Source organism: Trachypithecus francoisi, unplaced genomic scaffold, assembly GCF_009764315.1.
Source record: "Trachypithecus francoisi isolate TF-2019V2 unplaced genomic scaffold, Tfra_2.0 Lachesis_group16, whole genome shotgun sequence".
NCBI classification, from domain to species: Eukaryota; Metazoa; Chordata; class Mammalia; order Primates; family Cercopithecidae; genus Trachypithecus; species Trachypithecus francoisi.
Window position 1 is genome coordinate 89593550 of NW_022681461.1, and position 24808 is coordinate 89618357.

Genomic DNA, 24808 nt, shown 5'->3' on the forward strand with positions numbered 1-24808 from the left:
AATGGCTGCAGTCATTTCGGCTTGGACATTATTCAAAACCGCCATTTCAGGTCGTCCACCACATAGAAAAATCTCCACAAAGCACGCTGGTACATTTCATTTTAAACAGTGGGAGCTTCCTGGTGAACCCTGTAAGAGGAATTAGTTGCAAATTAAACCCCCAGGAAGCAGAATGACTTGACCTATTGTATGGAATTGTTGGGTGTAAGCCAATTGGCTGTTGAAAGACACCTGCCTAAGATGGTGATTTGGGTCTCAGAGCAATTGATCTTAAACCCCTCTGGCAGATGTAAGGGAGTGCCATCAAAGTGTCCTCAGAAGAGTGACCTCTGCAGAGTAGATGAGAATGACGGGAATCAGCCAGTGTGGAACGAGGCCCCTGCAGGTACTGGGGCTTTCTGGATAAGTTTGTCCTCCTTGTTTTGAGCACCCTTCATCTCATTGCTCCCTCTCCCCTAATATTCCTTCTGCTATTAATATACATGACATTGACAGTGAAGAAGGCAAGCTAGGAAGGCGGCTTCCCGCCAGTGGAGGAGGAATGAGAGTGTAATGACTTTTGGGGTGATGCGAGACTCAGCAGGGCCTCTGAGGTCCTGTGCTCCCCAGGCTTGGAGCACTCTGTGACCCAGGCTGGCCTGTGCAGGAGCATTTTTCCAGACTGACTGACAGTAGCCAGCCCCTCTGCCAGAGCTGGGAAAAGCAGGGCCTTCTCCCCACCAGCCATGGGCAGGTGGCTGGACTATCAGGCCCAGAGACCAGCAGGTATACACAACAGAGGAGGGCTCGCACTACGAGGAGTTTAAAGATTCCTTGGGAGGGTGGGGCAGGACTTCCCCAGGGAAGTGGCCGCCTCTTTGTCTCACCAGGACAAGGATGAGCGGGATGAGCTGGAGCCTCAGTGGTCATGTGGCCTGTGGCTGGTGCCTTCCTCCGTCAGGGGACGTGAGTGAAATCTGAAGTGCGTGTCTGTGTGGTGGCAGCTGTAATGTGACAGCTGCCGCCCGCCCGCCCTTCCCCCAGCCGTTCTCGAGTGAGGAAGCTTGTCTGGCAGCGCCAACTCAGCTGTCATCCCACATCAGTTTTTGTAGGTTCCCAGCTAGTGGAAAAGTGCCAAACACAAGCAGATGATATACTTAATGAAACACTCAGGAAGAACGCTTCAGTTCCAGATATTAAGGGTTTGTGTGTCATGTTTCTGAGCCCTGGAATCAGATCATGCCTTCTCAGCCTTGTCACAGAGTACAGGGCTCTTCCTTTTAGGAGTGAATATGAAAAATATTTCATGGTGAGGTAGAAGTTTCTGCTATTGAAGGGCAGCATACATGACTGATATTACAAAAGAAAAATGAAATGAGACATCTTCTCCATGTGGACATAAACCTATTGACTGGTGAGTCACTTATACCAGATGTCAGCTAGAAGGAAGGTTGTGTGTCTGTGCATTCTATGTATATTCCTCATATGTAACATCTGCATGGAGTTTTATGGTTACAGGACTCTTTCATATACCCTTTATTTTAAACAGCCCCATGAAGTTGATATTAATATTCTCCCCACTCCACAACAGAGGTTGCCAAGTCTCTACTGGGGCAAATCACTCCCCAGAGGGCATAGGCTGGCGGTCAGCACAGCCAGGGTTTGAACCTAAGTCTCCTAAGTCCAGTTCCAAAATGAACTTACTGGTATTTGGAATTGCCAGTGTATTTCATATGTGGAATCAAAGGGGAAGTAATCAGTCATTTGAGTTATATTTGCATTTATTCTTTTTTTTTTTTTTTTTTTGAGACGGAGTCTGGCTCTGTCGCCCAGGCTGGAGTGCAGTGGCCGGATCTCGGCTCACTGCAAGCTCCGCCTCCCGGGTTCACGCCATTCTCCTGCCTCAGCCTCCCGAGTAGCTGGGACTACAGGCGCCCGCCACCATGTCCGGCTAGTTTTTTTTGTATTTTTTTAGTAGAGACGGGGTTTCACCGTGTTAGCCATGATGGTCTCAATCTCCTGACCTCGTGATCCACCCGTCTCAGCCTCCCAAAGTGCTGGGATTACAGGCTTGAGCCACCGCGCCCGGCCTATTTGCATTTATTCTAACCTGATCAAGTTTGAATGAGGGATGGGACAGAAGGGAATAATATTTATATGCACGATGCTCTTCATTGGTTACTCTTTGATATCTACTGATGTCATTTGGCTTTTGAGGAGCTGGAAGCACAGAGAATCTGGAGGATTTGCCGAGGTCATGCAGCTTGGAGTGGCCAGCTGAGAGTCCGTTCCAGATCTCATGGTCACTTTCTACTGTCTCACATTGTAGTGTTGCTATAACCATATGTAAATATAAAGTAACAAAGGGATAATATGAAAAAGGGTGATTCCGTAAATAAATAAACCACTGAGGTCGATCAGCTGCCTATAGTTCCATCATTTTGCAGACAAGGAAGCTGCAAAGGAGAGGGGGTGCTGTCTGGGGTCTCTCAGCAACAGCTGGGGCCAGGCTCCTGACCCAGCCATGTTCCACCCATTGCCCTCCTAGGTCTCAGCTTCAGGTAAGTCTTCACAGTCTTAAGTTTTTTGTAGGTCTTTGAGCCAATAGACAGGAATGCTCTTGGAGTTGATCTCAGTTCTGTATCGTCAGCTTCCTAGTTAGAAGAGAACCTTAAAATTCCAAAGTTCAGGCAACTCCTCCCTACCAAGTGAGATTGTAAGCTCAGGCTTATATCAAAAATTCTGTATTTCTCAACGGTGAAGTCCACATTTGCACTCCCAGTTGTTTTTAGGTGGGAACTTTATATTTTCTGTTTCATATCACATTGGCTTCTCTGCGTAACTGAGGTTATATTTTCTGTCTTGCAATAGTGTTGGAGAAGCCTTATTTTTAGCTCGGTTCGTTTTTCTTCCTGTGACTTCCTTTTTCTTGTTTAACACACACACGCACACACACATTCAAGTAGGCATTCGTTCCCATCGTACTCTCCGTGCCAGTTCTCATTCACTTGGTCACAAGACTTCATCCAAAAGGCAAGTGTTAAGCCTCATCTCATTCCAGGAAGAAAGGAAGAGGAAGAGCCTTCAGCAAATCTCAAGAATCTACTTGTAACATGGGCTGCTGCTTGTCATTTTATTAAAATCTCTTCACCTGTCACTCACCTCACCTGCCGCTAACTCCTGGCTGAGACACTCTCGTGTGCACACCTGATAAGAAATGCTTTGGATCCCCCTTGCAGAGAACCTATTGACTGCAATTGGGGGGATGTTCTCAGGGGCTTGGGTCTTAGGCTCCTACAGGGCCTAGAGTGTGAGACTGTGTGTGTGTGTGCGCGCGCCCATGCATATATGTATGTATATAGTGCTCACCAGACCCTCTTTCCATGCCTGCCACCTGTAGCCTTTGATTCTGGTGGCAGGCACCCCACAGAGGGCACTTGCCTGTGGGCCCGTGGTTGATGATCCTTGTTGGTGCTGTCTAGTTCATTTATACCATGCTGTATGGTGGCAGGCCAGCAGTGAGAATCCAGTCTAAAATGTTAGGAAACAGGCCAGGGGAACATGGCTTACACAGCCCCCTGCATGGGATAAAGTATGGGGCAGACCCCAGGCCCCTGCTCACCCTGACTCTTCCTCAGAAACCTTCGGTGGCTCCCTGTTGCCCCTCCACTGAAGTGTGAGCCTCTTTAATCTAGTGGTACTTGAGCAGGTGACACACTTAACTAGCCCCAAAGAAGACCACGCTTTTAGGCCGTGAGCTTCTCTAAAGCTGGACCAGGTTTTTGTTGTTTATTTTTATTTTTTTGAGATGGAGTTTTGTTCTTGTTGCCCAGGCTGGAATGCAATGGCGCGATCTCAGCTCACTGCAACCTCCGCCTCCTGGGTTCAGGCGATTCTCCTGACTAGCTGGGACTACAGGTGACCACCCCCATGCCCGGCTAATTTTTGTATTTTTAATAAAGACAGGGTTTCACCATGTTGGCCAGGTTGGTCTCGAACTCCTGACCTCAGGTGATCCTCCCACCTCAGCCTCCCAAAGTGCTGGGATTACAGGTGTGAGCCACTGTGCTGGGCTGGACCAAGTTTTTATTGTTCGGTGTTTTCCCATAAAACAGCAACACAGGTGCTCACGAGGGGAGGAGTGGAAGAATGAACTAGTGAAGTGATGCGTCGTATCTGAACCACCTCCCTCACCTTAGCCATGTGTCTCCCGAAGCATGTTTCTGGTTGGGAGCCTGGGACCGTCTGTTAATCTGTGGGAAAGAACCTGTCGTGGTGCTGCCTGTAACCCCTTCAGATTCCTCAGTGAGGCGTAGCCTCTTCTGACAGGGTGTCTGACCTCCTTCACTCCCAAGCTCTGTGGCTCCTGCCACAGAGCACAGCCTGCAGGTTATCATCCATCTCAGTTTGGTTTTTGGTTCAGAGCTTTGCTGATGAAAATTGGGTGATGGGCATCACTTTGCCATGTGAGTTAGAGGGTATCAAGCTTCCAGAAGAGTGGGGCTCTTTGCAGTGAAACCATGGGTCCCAAAAAGTCATTAGGCCTGTGCTTGTAGCTGTGTTTTTAGGGAAAGCTTTCATCATTTCCTGTGCTGAGACCATAACTACGGTTCTTTAATGTGTCTTTAAAAATCAAGTATCTCTGTGGATAACCAGGGTCATGTTTGGGGGCATGTTATAATTAAAATGTACATCTTGGAATTGAAAACCGAAACAAAATTTGTTCCAAACTTAATTTCCTAAACTTCAAAATGTATAAACATTACATGAAGTGAAAATTGTTTAGAAATACTCATGAATGCAGAAGGCCGTTTCCCCAGAATATTAAATAGAAGTTGATGGAATTCCATGACAGTGTCCCCGAAAGCATGGAGCCCTGAGGAGAGCGTGCACAGACTCTGATCAGAAAAGTGGAGGTGGGAAATTCTAGCTCTGCCATACCAGCTCAAGTATCTGCCCTCTCAGTCTCAGCCTCAGTTTCCCCATCTGTCCTAGGGGTTAATGTAGAACTCCTGGCACTGTGCCTTGTTCCACATAGGCCCTCAACAAGTGCTGTCACAGATACTGATAATATCAAACAGCAGAGTCTTCATATGCCACATTTGCAACTTCCTTTTAAAATTCTAATTATCACATTAAGTAAATGTGCTCTGAGTAGGAAGATTCAGGATGCAGGCTTATAGGAGGTAAAAAGTGAAATCTCCCTCCAGAGACAAGGATTGTTAATAATTTGTTAAGTTTTCTTATAGCCCTTTTCCATTTGCTTACAAAAATACACATCTGTGCATATCTGCAAACACAGTTTTCTACATAAATGCTATGTATGTTTGGTAGAAACATTGTTCTTTGTCACAGATCTTGTCTGAGGCCATTTGTCCTATTGAACAATTCTGTGTGACTGTAGCATGATGTGTTCAGTTGTTTTCTTATTCATAGACTTGTAGGTTATTCCTAGTTTCTGGTCCCTTCATTCTGGGCTCCCTTCATTCTGTAGCAAACATTTGTGAGCAGTTATTTCTGCCTGTGGGTCTGGATATTTCTGTAGAGTAGGTTTCTAAAAGTGGAACTTTGGGCCACAGGATATTTAATTTTTGTTAGATCTACCAATTTTACCTCTGAAGAGGGCATTTCCAGTTTATACTCCTCCAACAGTCTATGAGTATAGTTCCCTTCTTAGAATACACAAATGTTTTTTTAAAACATTTGTTTTCTGTGCTAAATTCTGAATTTGCAAAAGCCTGTTTGTTTATGTTACTCCTTCACCAGTATTTACTGAGCATCTGTGGAACTGGGTTCTGCTCTGGGAATCGCAGGGAATGTGTTAAGTGGATTCGACTGGAACTTGACCCCCAGAGGTGGGGTGGGGTAGGAGCTGAGCATACCAAGGTGCTCTAAACTGAACAGAGGCTGAGACTTGAAGCTGAGGCAGCAGCATGTCAGGCAGGGCACCTGGAGGGGACTTGATTAGAACAGACCACCAGGGGAGATGAGGCTGTCTCTACTCAAAGTGCCTCCAGCCTCGTGTTCTGGAAGTTGATGACATCTTTCACACAGTCTGGAACCTCTTCAAGACGCCTTTTCAGGGACCTGAGCAGGGGCTGTTCTCGTTTCTTCCAGCACAAACATGTTCATTATCCAGATGTTTCCTTCCACATAATTCTTGGGATGGTTGTGTGGATGGTGTCATCTGTAATAGCTATTGACAGGAAAGAGCCGCCTGAGAGTAATTTCGAACAGTGGCAGCTTTCAGGTTTCTGGCTCTTGTGCATGACATTGCACACACACCTTTTCCTTCCCCACTCCTCTTTAAAGCAAAAGCGAAAACAACAACGACGACAACAAAAAACACTTCAGTAGGGTTTTATGTACTGTAGAAATACACCAAGAAATACAAGAAGTGACGTCAGAGTTGGAAAGGCCATTAGGGTAAGAAGTGGAGATAAGGAATTGTGCCGACTGCTCACTCTGTGACTTTGGCAGGGCCCTTCGATTTTGAGTTTCCTGTTTCCCCGCTTAAATGGAGTTGCCAGCTCTGTCTGCAATCAGGTGATTACAAGAACCAAATAACCCGAAGGGTTTTGCGGACCATGAAGTGCTATATGGAAGGAGGGAATCTTGCTGTTAGTCTTTTTTGTTCAATTTGGGTTGGCCCCTGGCAGGCAATCGCTTCTGGGCCAGGTGGGGAGCCCCACTGAGATCCTTGGGCTCATGGCGGCTTTGCTACTGTCAAGTCTCCTGAGTGTAGAATTGCAGATACTCTTAGGGAACTGCTGTTCGGCTGCATGCCTCATTCTTGGGGGTCGGGAGAAGTGGCAGATGGATCTCTCTGTAATGTGATAAAGATAATTCCTCATGGACTTGACTCTGAATTGATCCAGTCTTTGCAGGAACTTTGTTTCCTAAGAAGAGAAACAGACAAGCAGCTAGTCTAAGGACCACGTTCTGGGTGTGTGGGGAAAGGGCTCTCCATAGAGGCATGTGTTAGGGTTCTCCAGAGAAACAGAGCCAATAAAATGTGTGTGTGTGTGATGGAGAGTGTGTGTGTGTGTATGTGCATGTGCAAAGAGATTTATTATTAAAAAAAAAAAATGGATCATGTGGTTATGAAAACTGGCAAGTCCCAAAATTTGTTGGTAAGTTAGTAAGCTGGAGATCCAGGAGAGCCAGTGGCTTAGTACCAGTCCAAGACTAAAGTCTTGGGAACCAGGAGAGTCAATGGTGTAGTTCAAGTCTGAAGGCAGGAAAAAGGCTAATGCCCCATCTCAAAGACAGTCAGGCAGGAGAGTTCTCTCTGACTCAGGGGAAAGTCAGCCGTTTTGTTCTATGCAGGCCTTCAACAGATTGGATGAGGCCCACCCACAACAAGGGGTGTGCAATCTGCACTGTTCATTGTACCAATTTCAATGTTGATGTCATCCAGAAACACTCAGAATAATATTTGACCAAATCTGGGCACCCTGTAGACCAACCAAGTTGATGCATAAAAAGAACCATCCCAGGCAGGAAAGCACAGCTTTGTGTATGGGAGAGAAGCGTCTCGGTGGGCAGGGTTCTTGTTGCATGTGGTGGTTGGATTTTGGAGGCGTTTGCTGGAAGGTGGTCAGGATGCCGGGTCAGCGTCCAACATGCTGGTAGGATGGGTGCTCTCGACAGGTCCCCTTCCACCTTAACTTGATGGAGCCAGAGCATTAGCTAGTTACAAGAACAAGAAGAAGCCAGTGTGAATATCCACTCTTTGTAGAAGCAGACTGAGAAACTCTGGAGTCAGAAAGGCCTCTGAGATCATCTGGTTCAACCCCTCTCACCTCACCTGCGAGGAATATTAGCCCTGATGGATCAGGCAGCTGGCCAAGGTCACACAGCTGGTGAGCGGGGAGCCAGGCTGGTCCCAGGCTGGCAGCCTCATCATTGTTATCCAGAAGGCAAAGGTTGTCTCTCAGTCCCTGGGGGGATTAGTGCCTCTCTTGAAGCAGTTCCAAAGTGAAGAAGGGTGGGCAGAGCACGTGCCAAGATCTCAGCAAGTTGCTTCCACCAGGACAGCTGTGCTGGGCACTGAGCACATTGTCAACAGCACCCCTCAGCTTGAGGCAGTGACCCTGTGATGAGCCCCAGGTATACAGGTGGGGTTTGGCCGCTTTGGTTGGGAAGGCTGGCATGTGGTGAGGGGTACCTCAGCCCAGGTGACCAGGGCCCCTAGGGTGTATATAGGTAGAGGGGAAGGTCTTCTCCAGCAGAGGACCCTGGCTCTACTCTAGGCAACGGCACCCTGCCTCCACTGCCAGTTTGTAACCACTAAGCACCAGCCAGACCGGCACCAGCAGCCTGTGTTGGTCACCCCTCTGACGCATCTAGAATGTGCTGAATACCTCCTTGGTGGGCCACTCTCTTCCTCGTAATACCCACCTCAGGCTTTCCTCCCAGACCCCCCGACCATGATGAATCCTGTGGGGACCTGTGTGTGGTCAGATCAGCCTCAGGGCTAGAGGGCAGGGAGCCTGAGATTACTCCAGTGACCCTGACTGATGACCAGCTGACAGCCAGAGGGAGAAAGCGACTTGCCTGGTGTCACTCAACCTGGTGGGATCAGGACAGAGCTGGAGCTGGGACTGGGCTCTTCCAGCGCCTGCCTCTCTTGCTGACCTGAATGTGTCAGTGTTCTTTTGTCCCTGGGGGAGTGGAGGGAACACCGACTTGGGCTGGAAAGGCAGGGTAGATGGCTGCACAGTTAAGGACATGGACTTCGGAGCCACGCCGCCTCCATCCCTTCCTCGATTGCCCCGTGGCCGTCCATAAAACGGCAGTGTCTGTGGGGTACCACTTCATGGGTTTGTCTTGAGAGTTAAACGAGAAGCTGGATGGCATGCACTTAGCACAGACCCCAGCATGCAGTGTTCCTAGAATGGTGATTACTGCGCTATTGACAGTTGAGTTTTTGAGACCTTGGCCCCACCACTGAGCTTGTCTGAGCTGTGGACTTGGCAGCAGTCAGGCGGGGAGGGGCCTGGTTGCACCACAGCCCCTCTGAGGCTCGCTCTGTGAGGTTCTGTGAGAACTGCAGGTGAAGCCACTTGGTGAGCAGGGAAGCCCCCACAGGGTAAGGGGTGTAGCCGTGGCTGGTCTGGCATGAAAGCCTGTCGCCTGTGGCTTTACCTCATTAGAGTGTGGCCCCAGGCCTCTCTGGAGGTGGAGACCTCACCGTGCTCAGCAGACTGGAAGATTGCGTGTGTGGGGCGCTAGCCCTTCGTGCAACTGTGGTCTGTCGATACTCAGAAGGCACAAGCTCAGATGCACATCTGTCTGTGTGTGCCGCTGCCCTGTGAAGTCCTGCTGAGCCCTGGCTCTGTCTGCAGCACAGTGACCCCGGGGATGCCCATCCTGTCACGGTTGGCCTGAGGATGCTGGTGCCTCCCGTGCTAGCCCAGCCCCTGCTCCTCATCCCAATGGATGTGCCAGCATTTCCACATCTGGGGGCTGTTCACAGGAGTGTGTTTTGCTTTCTGGAGCCCTGGGCATCTTCTGCCCACTTCTTGAAAGGGTGGAGCCCTAGTTGTTTGGAAGGCCCAACCTTCAGATTATCAGATATATCTAGTTACCACACCCCCGTTTCCTGCCAGCTTCTTAAAGGATTTTGTGTATGTGAAGCACAAAGCCGATGAAGGCTCCTGGTCCACCTTTCCCAGTTTCCTGCCTTTAGAGGCTGCACCCCTAGTCCTGGCATCCCAGATCCTCCATAGTCTGGCCCCACCTTCTGTGGGGGCTATTCCTTGTTTCCTTCTACCTCATGAGCATTAGGCTTAGGGCAACAAGAACCCTGATTTTCACCTCAACATCCCCCAGCTTTCCTCTCTCCCAGACTTGGTTTATGCTTGTCCTGCTGCAGTTCCCCTTTCTCCTGATGGCCTCATCTTCCTCCTCACTTGGAGAGCCTTCTACACCTGGGCCCACCCCTCACTGTTTGTGACACCAGGCAGGTCCGTCGGCATCCCTGGCCCTCAAGGTGTCTCCTTGCATCAGGACTTGAGATTCTGTGAAATACCACCTCCACCCTGAAGTTTTACTGAATCCTAGGGCTAGATTTCCTTTCTGCCTCCACCGAGCTGCTGGTACATGCACCACTCTAGGGCCCTGGGAGGCAGGCAGAACTAGGCTTGTCCTGGCTTAGCCTCTGCTCCTGTCTGAACCTCAGTTTCTGAATGATAAAATGCAGTATAACTCTTGCCTGTCTGTTTTGAGGATGAGGAGTAATTTACTCCCAGTGCCCAGGACACAGGACAGCGCCTGGCAAAGGCAGGCACTCACTCATCACTACCGTCCAACTCAGTGCTTACAGATGGTGGTGTCCCGTTTCTCCTGCTAAGCCACAAGTACCCTAGGAGGCAGGAGTCTTATCTAATGCATCTAGTGCTCAGCATCTGGTCTCGGGTCCAACGTGGCACATAGCAGGGACTCAGTGGGTATTTGAGGAAGAAAAGCAGGCACCCCACTTGCCTGTGAAGTTGGATCTTGCAGTCAAGGAGGATTTAGAAAGCAGTCTCCTAAGTAGACGTGGCTCCTTTAAAGGGAGGCCCATTCGCCCCCTGCTTTTGGCTCCCAGAGCAGCAAGCTCGCCTCAATGAGTCTCCACAGGGGATGGCGCCAGAACCCGGGCCTGCAGCGGCTCAGAGGCCTCCGCACGCAAAGGCAGTCACTGGAAGATGCAGAGTGATGGCAGGGCTGAAGGATACTGGATCATTGCAGAGCTGCACGGTGAGGTCCATGTGGCCTTTTTATTCACAATGAAAGCAGTTGGTCATCATCAGGTTTGCAGGCTTTGTCTCTCTTCTAGTACTTCAGGTCAGAGGGGCTCACGAGAAAACCCTGTCCCTGTACAGATGACCAAGGGAAGGGAGCAAACCCAGGCACCCTGACTCCAGACTTGGGCCTTTCCCTTGCCGTCGGGCTGCGCTTAAAAGATCAGGCAGTACTGGTTCAGCCAGGCAGCCACAGGCCCTGCTCTGCTTCCGAGGTGACCATTGTTCTTGTCCCACAGCCCTGCTTTCACGGAGCCCGCCCTCTGTTGCCTGGGTGTTTCTGTGCACGCCTTGAAAAGAGATGACAGAAGAACTCCAATTAGTCAGTCTCCTAGCTCCTAGACAGCTCCGGAAACTAGACTAGATAGAGAAGGAGGAGGTGGGGCCTCCTGCTGTGTGACGGTTGGGGTGGCTCCAGCTCTGTCTCTGAGCTGCCCTGCCCTGCTCTGCCCTTGCCATCCTGCAGCATCCACCCCAGAGGCCCCCTGCTGTTCCGTGCCACTTGCCCTCAGCCTCTGAGGGACCCCTGAATTCAGACGCCAAAAGCACCCTGGTTGGGGGGAGGATTCTTCTCCAGCAGCTGTTTGAATGGTTTGGATGAGGGGGAAGTCGTCTCCCTTTTGATGTGGCACCTGGAACTTGGCTAGTTTTGCCGCGTGTCTAATTAGGAAGAGCCGCCTGCCACTCCCGCGGAGCTCATCACTCACTCTGCGGAGCTCATCACTCACCCCATGGTGCCCGGTATGCTTTTAACACCTCAGAGACCTGACTGCAATAGATGCCCTGGCCCCCAGAAGACCAAAACAAGACTGACTGATTTAAAAAAAAAAAAAAAAAGAAATACCAGAAAGCATATGGAAAAGGCCAGGAGAGCCCTGGTCCAGGAGTTAAGGAGCCTGGGGCCTAGTCCCTGTGACTTTCTTCCCTTCCCCTGGCCTCAGTTTTCCCATCTATAAAATGGGGTGACTAGACATACATGAGACCTTCCCTGTGTGTTCCTGTGTGTTTCGTGTTACACAAAAAGCTGACCTAGAACTTGGCTCCTATGTGGGGGTGTCAGATTATCAAAGCAGCACTGGCCTCGGGAGTTGTGGACCCAGAAATGGGAACAGGCTCAAAGGCTGGTATTGGGACCCTCCCATTCCCAGTGCATTGTTGGCCTGTGAGGCTTCAGTCAGCAGGCCTTCTGTGGCTCTGCGGGCAAAGACAGCCTCGGAGGAGGAAGAGTCTTGGAGATGGGGCTCCAAGGAAGCGCCCAGGAGTGGTCATTGAAGTGACAATATTTACAAAACGCCTTCTTTGCACCAGGCACTGTTCTAAACACCTGACGTATATGGATTCATTTAATCCTCGTAACATCCTTCTCCAGTGGGTGCCGTTGTCTCCCCTCTAGAGATGAGGAAACTGAGGTAACTTGCCCCAGGTCACCTGTTGGAGCCAGGATTCAGGCTAAGCAGTCTAGTGGGATTGGTGTTTTCCCCCAGTACACAGTGCTGCTGTGGCTGTTGGTTCACTGGACCCAGGGCTTTGCCTCCCTCCAGGTAGTTGGCGAGGGGCAGCCCTGGCAAGTGGCAAGTGCATCATTCTAGTAATGCAGCCCTTCCTGACACCGCTGGGGCCCTGAGCCTAATCTACGTGCAACCCTGGCGTCTCAGGCACAGATCCCCGGTGGCTGCAAAGCCATGTGAGAGAGATCAGATGGCATGCCCACCACTGACAGAATAGAGATTTCCTGGGCCGAGAGGTAGTGGCAGGGCCTGGGAATGGAGAGCCATACAACTCTGCCTAGCTCTGCCACCCTATGATTAGGGAGTTGTATGGATTCCCAGACAAGCCCATCTAGGAAAATTAGAGGTGAAGGGCCTGCAGGCCAGCGTCTATCATTTCCAGTGAGACTCCTGCACGTCTGTGCCAGCCTGTGTCCTGCCCAGCTCCTCCCTGCCCAGAGGTCCCTGGGCATCACTCCTTAACCACTCCTGGGGGTGCTGCCGTGCAGTACTTTTAAGGCCATCCAGAAACCCACTTCTATCTGCCTCCAGCATCATCTCCCACTGGGCACCTGTCAGTCCCCAGCCCTCCCGAGCAACCTCATGTACAGCTTAAGCTTCTGATTCCCTGGACCTCTGCCTTGGTTCTTCCTCTGGTACCCATTTTCTCTGCCACATCACTGTGCTATGACCTCCTGTCTAAGTTCTTTAAGGCCCTCCCAGGTTCTCCCAATGGAAACCTGTCTCTTAGTTATCAGATTGTGGTATCAAGTCTGCTCCCATTAAGGAGGCTGAGCTGTGTCTGTCCCTGTTGGGAGCTCTGCCCTCTGCTACCAAGGGCTTCATGAAGGCCAGGACTGCATCTCATTCCTCTTCGTCTCTTCTCATACTGGGCATTCAGTAGATACTTGGTTGCTTGCGAGGACAGGTGGATGCCAGCACTGCTGGAAAAGATGGGGACGGGGCACCAGAGAGGCTGCTGATTTCCTTGCCCTCAGTTTTCCAGAGAGCAAACCCAAGCCTTTTTTCCTCTGTTCCTGAAGAGAAGGTAAAGAGGTAAAGAACAGGTTTCTTCTGATGTTTACCATAAGGCCTGTTACGTATCATTTCATTAGATGCTTATCCTTTTTTTTTTTTTTTTTTTTTTTGAGACAGAGTTTTGCTCTTGTTGCCCAGGCTGGAGTGCAATAGCGTGATCTTGGCTCACCGCAATCTCCACCTACCAGGTTCAAGCAATTCTTCTGCCTCGGCCTCCCAAGTAGCTGGGACTACAGGCGTGTGCCACCTTACCTGGCTAATTGTTTTTTTCTATTTTTAGTAGAGACAGGGTTTCACCATGTTAACTGGGATGGTTTCAATCTCCTGAACTCATGATCTGCCCGCCTCGGCCTCCCAAAGTGGTGGGATTACAGGTGTGAGCCACCATGCCCAGCCTGCTTATCCATTTTTTTTGAGACGGAGTTTTGCTCTTTTGCCCAGGCTGGAGTTAAGTGGCGCAGTCTCAGCTCACTGCAACCTCTGCCCCCTGGGTACAAGCGATTCTCCTGCCTCAACCTTCCCAGTAGCTGGGAATATAGGTGCCTACCACCACACCCAGCTAATTTTTGTATTTTTAGTAGAGACGGGGTTTAACCATGTTGGCCAGGCTGGTCTCGAACTCCTGTCCTCAGGTGATCCACACCCCCCCTCGACCTCCCAAAGTGCTAGGATTACATGCGTGAGCCACCACGTCTGGCCCATCCTCTTTCAAAATATAGATTTTGAGACTCTCCATAATAAAATGTTTATGCATACTTCATTTTATTATGCATTGTTTCGTTGTGGTTTGCAGGTATTGCATTTTTTTACAAAATGAAAGTTTGTGTCAGCCTTCTGTCTAGTAAGTCTGTCAGCATTATTTTTCCAACAGCATGCGCTCACTTTGTGTCTCTGTGGCACATTTTGGTAATTCTCATATTTCAAACCTTTTTTATTATTATAGCTGTTACAGTGGCCTGTGATCAGTGATCTTTGATGTTACTATTGTCATTGTTTTGGGGCACCACAAACTGCACCCACATAAGACGGCAAACTTAATAAATGTTATGTGTGTTCTGACTGCTCCACTCACTGGCCATTCCTCCATCTCTTTCCCTCTCCTTGGGCCTTTCTATCCTGTAAAACACAACAATATTGAAATTAGGCCTATTAATAATTCAACAATGGCCTCTACATGTTCAAAGGAAAGAAAGAGTCACACATCTCTCACTTTAAACCAAAACCTTAGAAATAGGCCTACAGGGAAAGGCATGTCAAAAACCGAGATCGGCCAAAAGGTAGGCCTCTTGCACCGAATAGTTAGCCAGGTTGTGGATGCAAAGGGAAAGTTGTTGGAGAAAACTAAAAGTGTCACTCCTGCGAATACACAATCAAAAAGAAAGCAAAACAGCCTTATTGCCATTATGGAGAGAGTTTGGTCTGGATAGAAGCTCAAACCAGCCACAAATTCCCTTAAAGCCTAATCTGGAGCAAGGCCCTAACTCTTCAATTCTGTGAAGGCTGAAAGAGTGGAGGAAGCTTCAGAAAAGCTAACAGAGGTTGATTCCTGAGGTTTAAGGAAAGGAGCCATCTCCATAACATGCAAGTGCATGGTAAAGGAGCAAGTGCTGATGTAGAAGCTGCAGCAAGTTATCCAGAAGATCTAGCTAAGATCATTGATGAAGAAGGCTACGCAAAACAACAGATTTTCAATGTAGACAAAGCAGCCTTCTACTGGAAGAAGATGCCATCTAGGACTTTCAGAGCCATAGAGGAGAAGTCAATGCCTGGCTTCAAAGCTTCAAAGGACAGGTTGCCTCTTGTTAGGGACTAATGCAGCTGGTGATTGTAAGTTGAAGTCAATGCTCATTTGCCATTCTGAAAAATCCTAGAGCCCTTAAGAATTATGCTAAATCTACTCTGCTCATGCCCTGTGAATGGAACAACGAAGCCTGGATGGCAGTTCCTCTGTTTACAGCATGGTTTACTGAATATTTTAAGCCCACTTTTGAGACCAACTATTCAGGAAAAAAAGATTCCTTTAAAAATATTACTGCTCATTGATACTGTTCCTGGTCACCCAAGAGCTCTACTGTTGATGTACAAGGAGATGAATGTTGTTTTCATGCCTGCTAACACAACATCCATTCTGCGGCCCATGGATCAAGGAGTAATCTCAACTTTGAAGTCTTATTATTTAAGAAATACGTCTCATAAGGCTGTAGCTACCAGAGATAGTGATTCCTCTGATGGACCTGGGCAAAGTAAATTGAAAACCTTCTGGGGAAGATTTACTGTTCTAGAAGCCATTAAGCACATTTGTGATTCATGAAAGGAGGTCAAAATAGCCACATTAATAGGAGTTTGGAAGAAGAGTCCAGTCCTCACAGAAAACTTTGAGACCTTCAGGACTTCAGTGGAGGAAGTAACCGCAAATATGATGAAAATAACAAGAGAACTAGCATTAGAAGTGGAGTCTGAAGATACGACTGAATTGTGGGACTCTTATGATCAAACTTGAACAAATAAAGAGTTGCTTCTTATGGATGAACAGAGACAGTTTTCTTGAGATGGAATCTATTCCTGGTGAAGATGCTGGGAACATTGTTAAAATGACAACATAGGATTTAGAATAGTACATAAACTTAGTTGATAAAACAGCAGCAGAGTTTGAAAAGATTGACTCCAATTCTGAAAGAAGTTCTGCTGTTTGTAAAATGTTATAAAACAGCATTTCCCTACAGAGAAATCTTTCGTGAAAGGAAGAGTCAATCTGTGCGGCAAATTTTATTGTCTCATTTTAAGAAATTTCCCCAGTTGCGGGGAGGGGCATAAAAAAAGCAATTTCCACAGCCACCTTGGCCTTCAGGAACTAACCACCCTGATCAGTCAGCAACCGTCAACATCAAAGCAAGACCCTCCACCAGCAAAAGGATGACGCACTGAAGGCCCAGATGATTGTAAACAGTTTTTGGCAATAAAATATTTTTTAAATTAAAGTACTACATTTTTTTAAGGCAGTGGTATTGCACATTTAATATACTACAGTATAATATAAATATAACTTTTGTATGCATTGGAAAACCAAAAACTTTTACAGGTGCCTACCACCATGCCTGGCTAATTTTTGTATTATTAGTAGAGATGGGGTTTCACCATGTTGGCCAGACTGGTCTCGGACACTTGACCTCAAGCGATCTGCCCACCTTGGCCTCCCAAAGTGCTGGGGTTACAGGCATGAACCACTACACCCAACTTTGGTGAGTTTTTTTTTTTTTTTCAGGGAGGCACAAATTTGGTGAATACTGGAGCAAAGTATAGCTTGTTGCTTGTGGACTGGGCAATCTTTTAAACCCCCATTATATCCTCTCAGGATTATCGTCTGCTCTCTTTCCCCAGCCCTTAACCTTCTCCACATTCCCATGGGCAGACTCCACCATGGCCGCAGTCTATGGATAGCACACCGCCTGGCTCTCCTAGTGAACGGGCCCAGGCAAATTCTTAGGGTCCCTTTCAGTTCTAACGTTCTCTGATTCTAAAGAAAGTGCTTTATTCTTCTGTTCTTTCTGTGTATGTAGTTCTACTTGCAAACCTTTCTGCTCCAGAGGTCAACAGAAACCCCCACCCTGTTAATGTTTCTGCTCTCTGCCTAAGAGGCACAAAATTACAGCCTGCTACCTAATATTAAAGGTCATTTTGCATGAATGTGTAGATGGTGATGTCCAGATAACTTGTGACTTAAAACATATGGTCACAGACTCCCCTGTGAGATCGGTCTCTGGACCCTCGTGGATTGGCCCAGCTAATAAGGAGGACGGGCCTGGTAGTTAGGCAGGAGGCAGCAACATCTGGCGAGCTGGCCTGGCACAAGGGCCTTCGATGTCCTGGGGCTGTTGGTGAACCTCTCCCAGGAGAGAAGATGCTCCCAAATGGGCATTTTCTCAGGGAAAGGCAGCTGCTTCCTAAACACACAGCTCCTGGAAGCCCAACCTGCTTAAAATCATATTTACTCTCATGGGGCTTAAAATCCTATTTACTTTCGTGTGCTTCTCATCTTAATCACATTTTTTCTGCTCTAGTGTCTTTATTCATTATTTAAAACAACTTTCAAAAATAATTATGCAATAATCCCTTCTCCTTTACACAGTAGCTGTTTACCTTCCTGTATTGGGTTTTACAGCTCTTGGTGTTGTGGATGTCTGTACTTACAACATTGCTGTCATCACAGTGTAGATATTATAGGCCAAATGTGTGATGTCGGTATTTACCAATGCCCAGGCAAGGAGCAGAATTCCCTGTGGGGCCCTGCTCACATTGAGACTTGTTTAAAAAGCCGGCGTTAAGCTTTGCCCTCCACACATAAACAATCTTGCATTTTACTTTTTAGCTTAGCATAATTTCATGCATGGTTTTCCATGTTGCTACATAATCTTCAGATTTATCATTTTAATGGCTGCTTAATATTCCATCCAGTTAACAGGCCATAATTTACTTAACTGTTCCCTATTGTCTAGGCCTTAATGAAAATTTGAATTCGCCATGTAATATAGCGGGGGAGGCTTGTTTTAATGATTACCGTTTTAACATCCCCTGCCCTAACTGCATGCCATTACTAGCCCAGCTTTGGTAAGGTTCAGATGCTTCTGGAACAATAAATCCTGCATGAGAGTGTATGTACAAGTCCTCTGATTTAATAGCTAATCTGTTCACTGCACATGTTTCCCTTTAAGGCTGCTGTTTATGTAGAATATCCGTCTCTTCTGCATATTGTGTAACACTAAACTGTATGCATTTGGCATATTGTCCCAGATCCTTTATCACTGCTGTCAGGGACTTTCATAAAGTATCTGGAATTTGGGGGTAAACAGTGGTTTCTGGCTGCCAGTTCTCTTTCATTTATCCCACCACATTCACTGAGTATCTCTTTGGCGTGAGAGTGAACAAAAGCACTCCTGATTATCAGGGGCCCAACGGGAAGTACGTCTGTGAATTGTTTGTGGTTCCTTTAGATTAAATGGTGAATTGCATGAAAAGTGCTTCATCGACTGTGTACATGGGAGTGGTTGCTGGTCCTGCTTTTGTGAAGGAGGGTGAAGAGGAAGGTGGTTTTCCCAGATCAGTGCCTTCTTAGCTGCCGTATCCTCAGCCCCCAGAATTCTGCAGACAGGAGGCTAGACTTCACTCCTCAGAACTGGGGAAGACGAATCCAGGTAATGAGCACCCTACAAAGCAATAAGTAGCAGATTAGATAGTTTGGTAGATTTAGTGATTTACGAAGTTATCCACCGTGCGTAACAGTTGGTCTTCACCTTAAAGTGACAAAGTCCTACCACTCTATAGCTTTTCCCTTCTCTTTTCCTGTTCTTCCCTCTGTAAAAAAAAAAAAAAAAAAAAAAAAGGAAGCATCATCCTCAAAATTAATAATGATCCCAGTTTACTCATGGGACCCAACAAAAGCTATGTTTACCAAAATATGGGACACCTTCTCATCGATGTAGTATTAGGTGTCCTGAGAACTACATAGTGAGAAGATTTTTTCCCTTTTTATTCTTTCTCTTTCTGGAGAGAGAACATTATTCATATTTGCCAGAGAAAGTGTCTGTCTGCTGATTGCATTTCCCAGTGGCTCTCCAACACTTGCAAATCTCCCCTCTCAGCAGAGAAAGCAAGCCCCATGCTCAAATTCCTAGCAGGCATTGTTGGTTCTCATTCATTCTGCTTAGTATCTATTTTTGGCAAAGAATGATGGCTTATGGGATGGTGATCCAACTTCTCTTTTTTAAATGAGTTATTTTATCTAAAAAGTGAGGCAAGATAAATAATGGTAAGTAACCACCCAACTGGTAGGCAGAAATGGCCCAAGTCGTGAAGTCACATGGCTAAATAAAGTTTGAGAAATACTAGCATAAAGTTAATTCATGTAAATACTAACGATCACAGGCACAGCATCCTTAGCTTCTATTTCATCAGGGCGTGTGTCCACATGAGCCAACCTGGATCATAAAGCCCAGCGTAAAAGCAGCTCTCTTTCTCAGAAGGGCTAATGTCATTTGTGTGTGTTTTATCAGCTGCTCTTCAAGGAGCATAACTCCCGTGGCTTCTGCCATATCTTTATGCCATCAGAATTCTGATTTCGGGAAGGCCTCAAGAGAGCATTGAAATAGCTCACTTATAGTCCTCACCCCTTTTGCATCAAGCCTCACGTCTACTCCCTCACCTCCTTGGACCTGGTGCTCTAGCCAACATGGACAGTGAATATACATAATGATGGAATATTAGCCTGAAAAAGGAAAGTCATACACATGCTACAACATGGAAGAACCTTGAAAACATTATGAAACTGAATGATTCCACGTTGTTCAGGATGTGCCTAGACTGATCAGATTCATGGAGACAGAAAGAGACGGGTAATTGTGGAGGCTGGGGAGGGATAATGGGGAGTTAGTGTTTAATGGGTACAGGGTTTCAGTTTGGGAAGATGAAAACGTTCTAGAGATGGATGGTACCAAAGGTTACCAACAGTGTGAATGTACCTAATGTCACTGAATTGTACATTAATCATGGCTCAAATGGTCATGTTGGCTGGGTGTGGTGGCTCATACCTGTAATCCCAGCACTTTGGGAGGTGGAGGTAGGCAGATCACATGAGGTCAGGAGTTCGAGGCCAGCCTGGCCAACATGGCAAAACCCCGTCTCCACTAAAAATACAAAAATTAGCCAGGTGTGGTGGTGCACATTTGTGCTCCTAGCTATTTGGGAGGCTAAGACACAAGAATCGTGTAAACCCGGGAGGCAGAGTTTGCAGTGAGCTGAGATTGTACCACTGCACTTCAGCCTGGGTAACAGAGTGAGACTCCATCTAATAAAATAAAATAAAATAAAATAAAGTGCTCAATGTTATTATATGTATTTTACCACAATAAAAAATAAAGTAGGCAGCAAGCACGTTCTTTCCAGCCTCATTGCATTGGCTTGTCCTGGTTCTACCACCAGGAAGCTGCCCCTCTCCTGTTTCCAGTTGTCAGAGCTGATGGCTCAAATGCCATCTCCCTTCCCTCCTGCCCTGCCACTCCCAGGTCCTGCACTGAGCCCCCTTTGCTGCCAAGCATGATGGCGATTTAGGCACATGTTGTGTCTGCTGGGAACAGTGGGGTTCCTGAAACCAACCTCCATGGTAAACCTTCCCCACATTCCCTGCTCGGGCCATGCACATAGTATCCATGATCAAACAGCAGGTCACATTTCCCTGTTTGACCAGGAAGTGCCTGATTTTAGCATCCTAGCATCCATCCTTCCAACTACCACTGGCCTCCCAGGACTGAGCAGCAGCCAAAATGAACACCTCCTTTCTGGGACCTCATCTAGACAGGCAGTCACCCCTCAGCCCACACCAGTGCCAGGCCTTAGCATCTTCTCTAGAAGATTAAGAGCTTGCTTTCTTTATTCAGAAGTGAAGCTGGACACCCTCTCAAATCCCTAAATGAATTCAGTCTATTTAGAAGATGTTCTGAGGGAGGTAGAAATAAAGTGAAGGGGTCACACTCAGCCTTTGCAGGGGAGAAAAGTGGCCTCTGGTCTCCTTGGGGAGGCTCTTGCTGGTTCTTTTAAATGAATGTGTGAGCAGGTGGAAACTGGATGCTTGTGGGAACTGCATGGCCTAGTCTTTTCCTTGTACAGATGATGACTGAAAGTCCAAAGAGGGCAAGGAACTGCCCTAGAGGGAAAGACCCCAGCCTGCCCATGAAGCAAGGAGTCAGAAGCTCTGCGTGTTCTGGGTGGACATCAGGACACACCTGGAGCATCATGTTCACATCTGGGCTCTGCCTCTTAAGACTGAGATTCATGAGTGGATGGAGGCAGGGCTGTCATTCGGTCTGCCAGCCTGTGAGCCTTGTGAGCAAGCCTGGCCCAGGAAGAGCAGAGACACGGCATTGGGGGTTGGTGGGGTAGGTAAAACCCAGACAGAGGTCTGTCTCTCTGTCACCCTCACCATCCCACTGGCAGCTCTGAGTTTGTGGTGTTTCTGGGTGGGAATCCAGGTGAGGAAGTGCATACCGCACTTCCATTTAATCTCTGCTTCCTTCCTTTTTGCCTGCAGAATTTCAGAGGCAGGAAAGCATCCGGTCCCAACATAAAGGTATCCAGTTATATGACACCCCTTACGAACCTGAAGGCCAAAGTGTTGACTCGGACTCGGAGAGCACAGTCAGCCCCCGACTGCGGGAGAGCAAGCTGCCCCAGGATGATGACAGGCCCGCCGATGAGTACGACCAACCTTGGGAGTGGAACCGAGTCACCATCCCAGCCCTGGCAGGTAAGGAGCCCTGACGCTGCTCAGGAGGCAGCTGCTGAGCCATGCTCAGCACTCACCTTGGTCCCTGCCTGCGCTCAGGACAAACTCCAGGACTGTTTAATAATCTAATTGGGTGGTCTTTTTTTTTCAGTACCTTCAAAGATGTAGGCTGCAGAGGAAAGGGAGAGGTGAGGGAAGGGAAACCAGGCCAAGGAGAAATTCTGGGCCTGGCTTCCAGGGTCTCAGTGTTCCAGCCTCTGCACTTTTCAGAGATGGCTCAGATGCTGTCATTGTCTGGCTCTGTCGTGGTGCTATTTATTGATAATGCCGTAGCTCACTGAAACCAAGAGTTTAGTTTTCAGTTTTTTTATTTTTTGAGACGGTGTTTTGCTCTTGTTGCCCAGGCTGGAGCACAATGGCACGATCTCGGCTCACCGCAATCTCCACCTCCCAGGTTCAAGTGATTCTTCTGTCTCAGCCTCTTGAGTAGCTGGGATTGCGGGTGCCTGCCACATTGCCCAGCTAATTTTTTGTATTTTTAGTAGAGACGGGGTTTCACTATGTTGGCTAGGCTGGTCTGAAACTCCTGACCTCAGGTGATCCACCCACCTCGGCCTCCCAAAGTGCAGGGATTACAGGTGTGAACCACCGCGCCTGGCCTGATTTCAGTTTTCAGAAGGAACTTTCTTAGAAAGTAAGAGGAAACCAGTGTGCACAGCAGCTTCTGTTGGCCCTGAGCTGGCCCAGTGAGCCCACCCAGTGCTGTGAGCTGAGCTAGGCCTGCAGGGTTCACAGGGCTGCTGTGTCTTCTATCCCAGCTTCAGCGTGCACCTGCTCACAGAGCACAGGTGATGGGCAGAGCTCAGCCCCTCCCAGATGACCTTCCCCTGGCCAAGAGCCCTTTGAGTGACTTGGGTGTCCCCTTCCTCCCTACTCAGAGGCTGGTTTTTTTAGAATCTGGCTTTTTGTCACATTTCTAGAACTCCTCTCCCACAGCCCTTTTGAAAAGTGATCTTGGGCATGTGCATCATAAATCATAAACCTAAGCTCACACCTTTTTATTCTAATCCCACGCCTCAAAATCTATGCCAAAGTTATGATAAATTCAGAAAGCTGGGCGCAGTGGCTCACACCTGTAATCCTGGCACTTTGGGAGGCCGAGGTGGGTGAATCACCTGAGGTTGGGAGTTCAAGACCAGCCTGACCAACATGCAGAAAACCCGTCTCTACTAAAAATACAAAATTAGCTGGGCGTGGTGGCACATGCCTGTAATCTCAGCTACTCGGGAGGCTGAGGTGGGAGAATCGCTTGAACCTGGGAGGCAGAGGTTGCGGTGAGCCGAGATTGCACCATCGCACTCCAGCCTGGGCAACAAGAGCAAAAAATAAAAATAAAAAACAAAATTCAGAAAAGGCATTGTTTATAATCACGGAAAATTGAGAGCAACCCAAATGTCCAGCAATGAGGGCTGGATTTCTGTGCGTCTGTATGGTGGAATATTGGGATATTGTGCAGCCTCTAAAAGGTGATGTTTAGCAAGAGTTCATAACAACCTAGAGAAGTGCTTATGTCTGTTGTTAAGAGATGAAAAGCCAGATGCCAAACAATGTTTAGGTATCTGAGAGTTGAGGCATGTAAAAAGAGAGACAGTGAGTGACATTTAATTCCTACCACACTGACAGTCATAAAGGGAAACTTTTTATTTTTAATTTGTTTAAAATTTATTTTGCCTTAAATCTCCCCTTTTTTCATATATAACTAGACTCTCCCTTTCTAACCCCAAACAGTGAGGCCTCTACCCTGCCCTTATCCCAGGCCCCTTAATTGCTGTTCTAGCCATTCCAACACAGATTACTCCCAGTTCCTTGAATATAGCATGCATTGAGCAAATCCCTTTTTTCTAGCTAAAATGCCCTTCCCTGCCTGTCTTATCTGGAACAATCCTATGCCTCCTTTGAGGTCCAGCTTAAACATTATCATCTCTCCAAGCCCTGCCTGTTACACAGCCATGCACCCCACAGGCTTCCTGCTGCCCCTATGGGTCTGTCGAGTTTCCTGCATACATCACTGGGGGAACATTTCTCACACCACATCAGGGTTAGTTCTGTTTTGGTCTCACCTGCCAGGCTGTGAGGTCCTCAAAAACAACCTGTCCCATCACCTTTCTGGAGCCCCAGCTCCTGACTGAGAGCCAAAGATAAGAGTCATCCTATGACTGGGGGTCCTTAGTTGCCCCAGGCCTCTCCTGTGCATTTGACAGCCTCCTCTAGTCCCTTGAACCAAAGGAATCCAAGGCCTGTGCCCTGGGAATGGCTGATCAGGGGCTGTGCTTCTCTGGGCATGGGAGGAACTGGGGCCATCCAAGAACTTACTCTTTGCAAACACGAGTTTGATTAAAGGGCTAAAAAGGCTCATGTGGCAACTTTCCCAGACACCTGGGGCCCACATTATAAGGTAGCACCACAGGCAGGTGTGGGCTCTCACCCTCCCCTGGACTGACCACCTGTGGGCCTCTCAGGGACTGCCCTTGCCTCTGACGGTCTAGTCTAGCCTGGCATCTTGTTACTCAAAGTGTAGTCCCTGAACCAGCAGCCAGGGCTGGTTAGAAATGCAGGGTCTCAAGTCCCATCCCAGGCCTGTGAGTCATAATCTGTTGTAACAAGATCCCAGGTGATTTGTGAAAGTGCAAAGCAGTTCCCCTATTGGACATCATCTTTGAAAACTCTCAGGCCAGAACTTGCCCACTTCTGCCCAAAGGTGGTTTTAGGACTCCTGTACATTTAGTTGTTCACAAAGGATCATAAGGTCTCAGATGGAACTGTCTCAGAATGAGTTTCTGAGCCCACAAACATCCGTTTTGGCCTGGGTTTTATGTGGTAGAGTTGCCATCACAGGTATCACGGTCAGTCTGAGTTATTGGGCTGTTGATAGAAGATAGACACAGAATCACATCCAGGTCTGTGTCTCATCCAGTCACTGGCCTCTGTGGGTCCTGCTCCAGGTTGGGTGCTGGCTGTGCTTTTACCAAGCAGCTTTTGGCTCACTTCTGCCTCCTGGGGCATAGAAGGAGGAGACCATCTCACTCAGGGGCTGGAGGGGTCCTATGGTCACCAGCCTTCTCTCCCCATGTCTGTGGACAGAGCCCATTAGGTGCTTCATTGGCAGGTGAGAAGCATCCTCACTGTTTCCTGTCGCTGGAGGGAAGGTGGAGAGGTGGGTGGGCCATCTCTCAGGTGACGAG

At 48.0% G+C, this 24808-nt stretch overlaps 1 protein-coding gene across 1 annotated transcript in view; it reads left to right on the forward strand.

Moving 5' to 3' along the window:
• Nucleotides 1–24808, forward strand: part of SHB (SH2 domain containing adaptor protein B) — a 149422-nt gene that overhangs the window by 74020 nt on the left and 50594 nt on the right. Inside the window, exon 3 of the mRNA XM_033238042.1 lies at nt 21372–21587. Within this exon, the coding sequence (XP_033093933.1) occupies nt 21372–21587 (216 nt within the window). The remainder of the gene's footprint in view (nt 1–21371; nt 21588–24808) is intronic.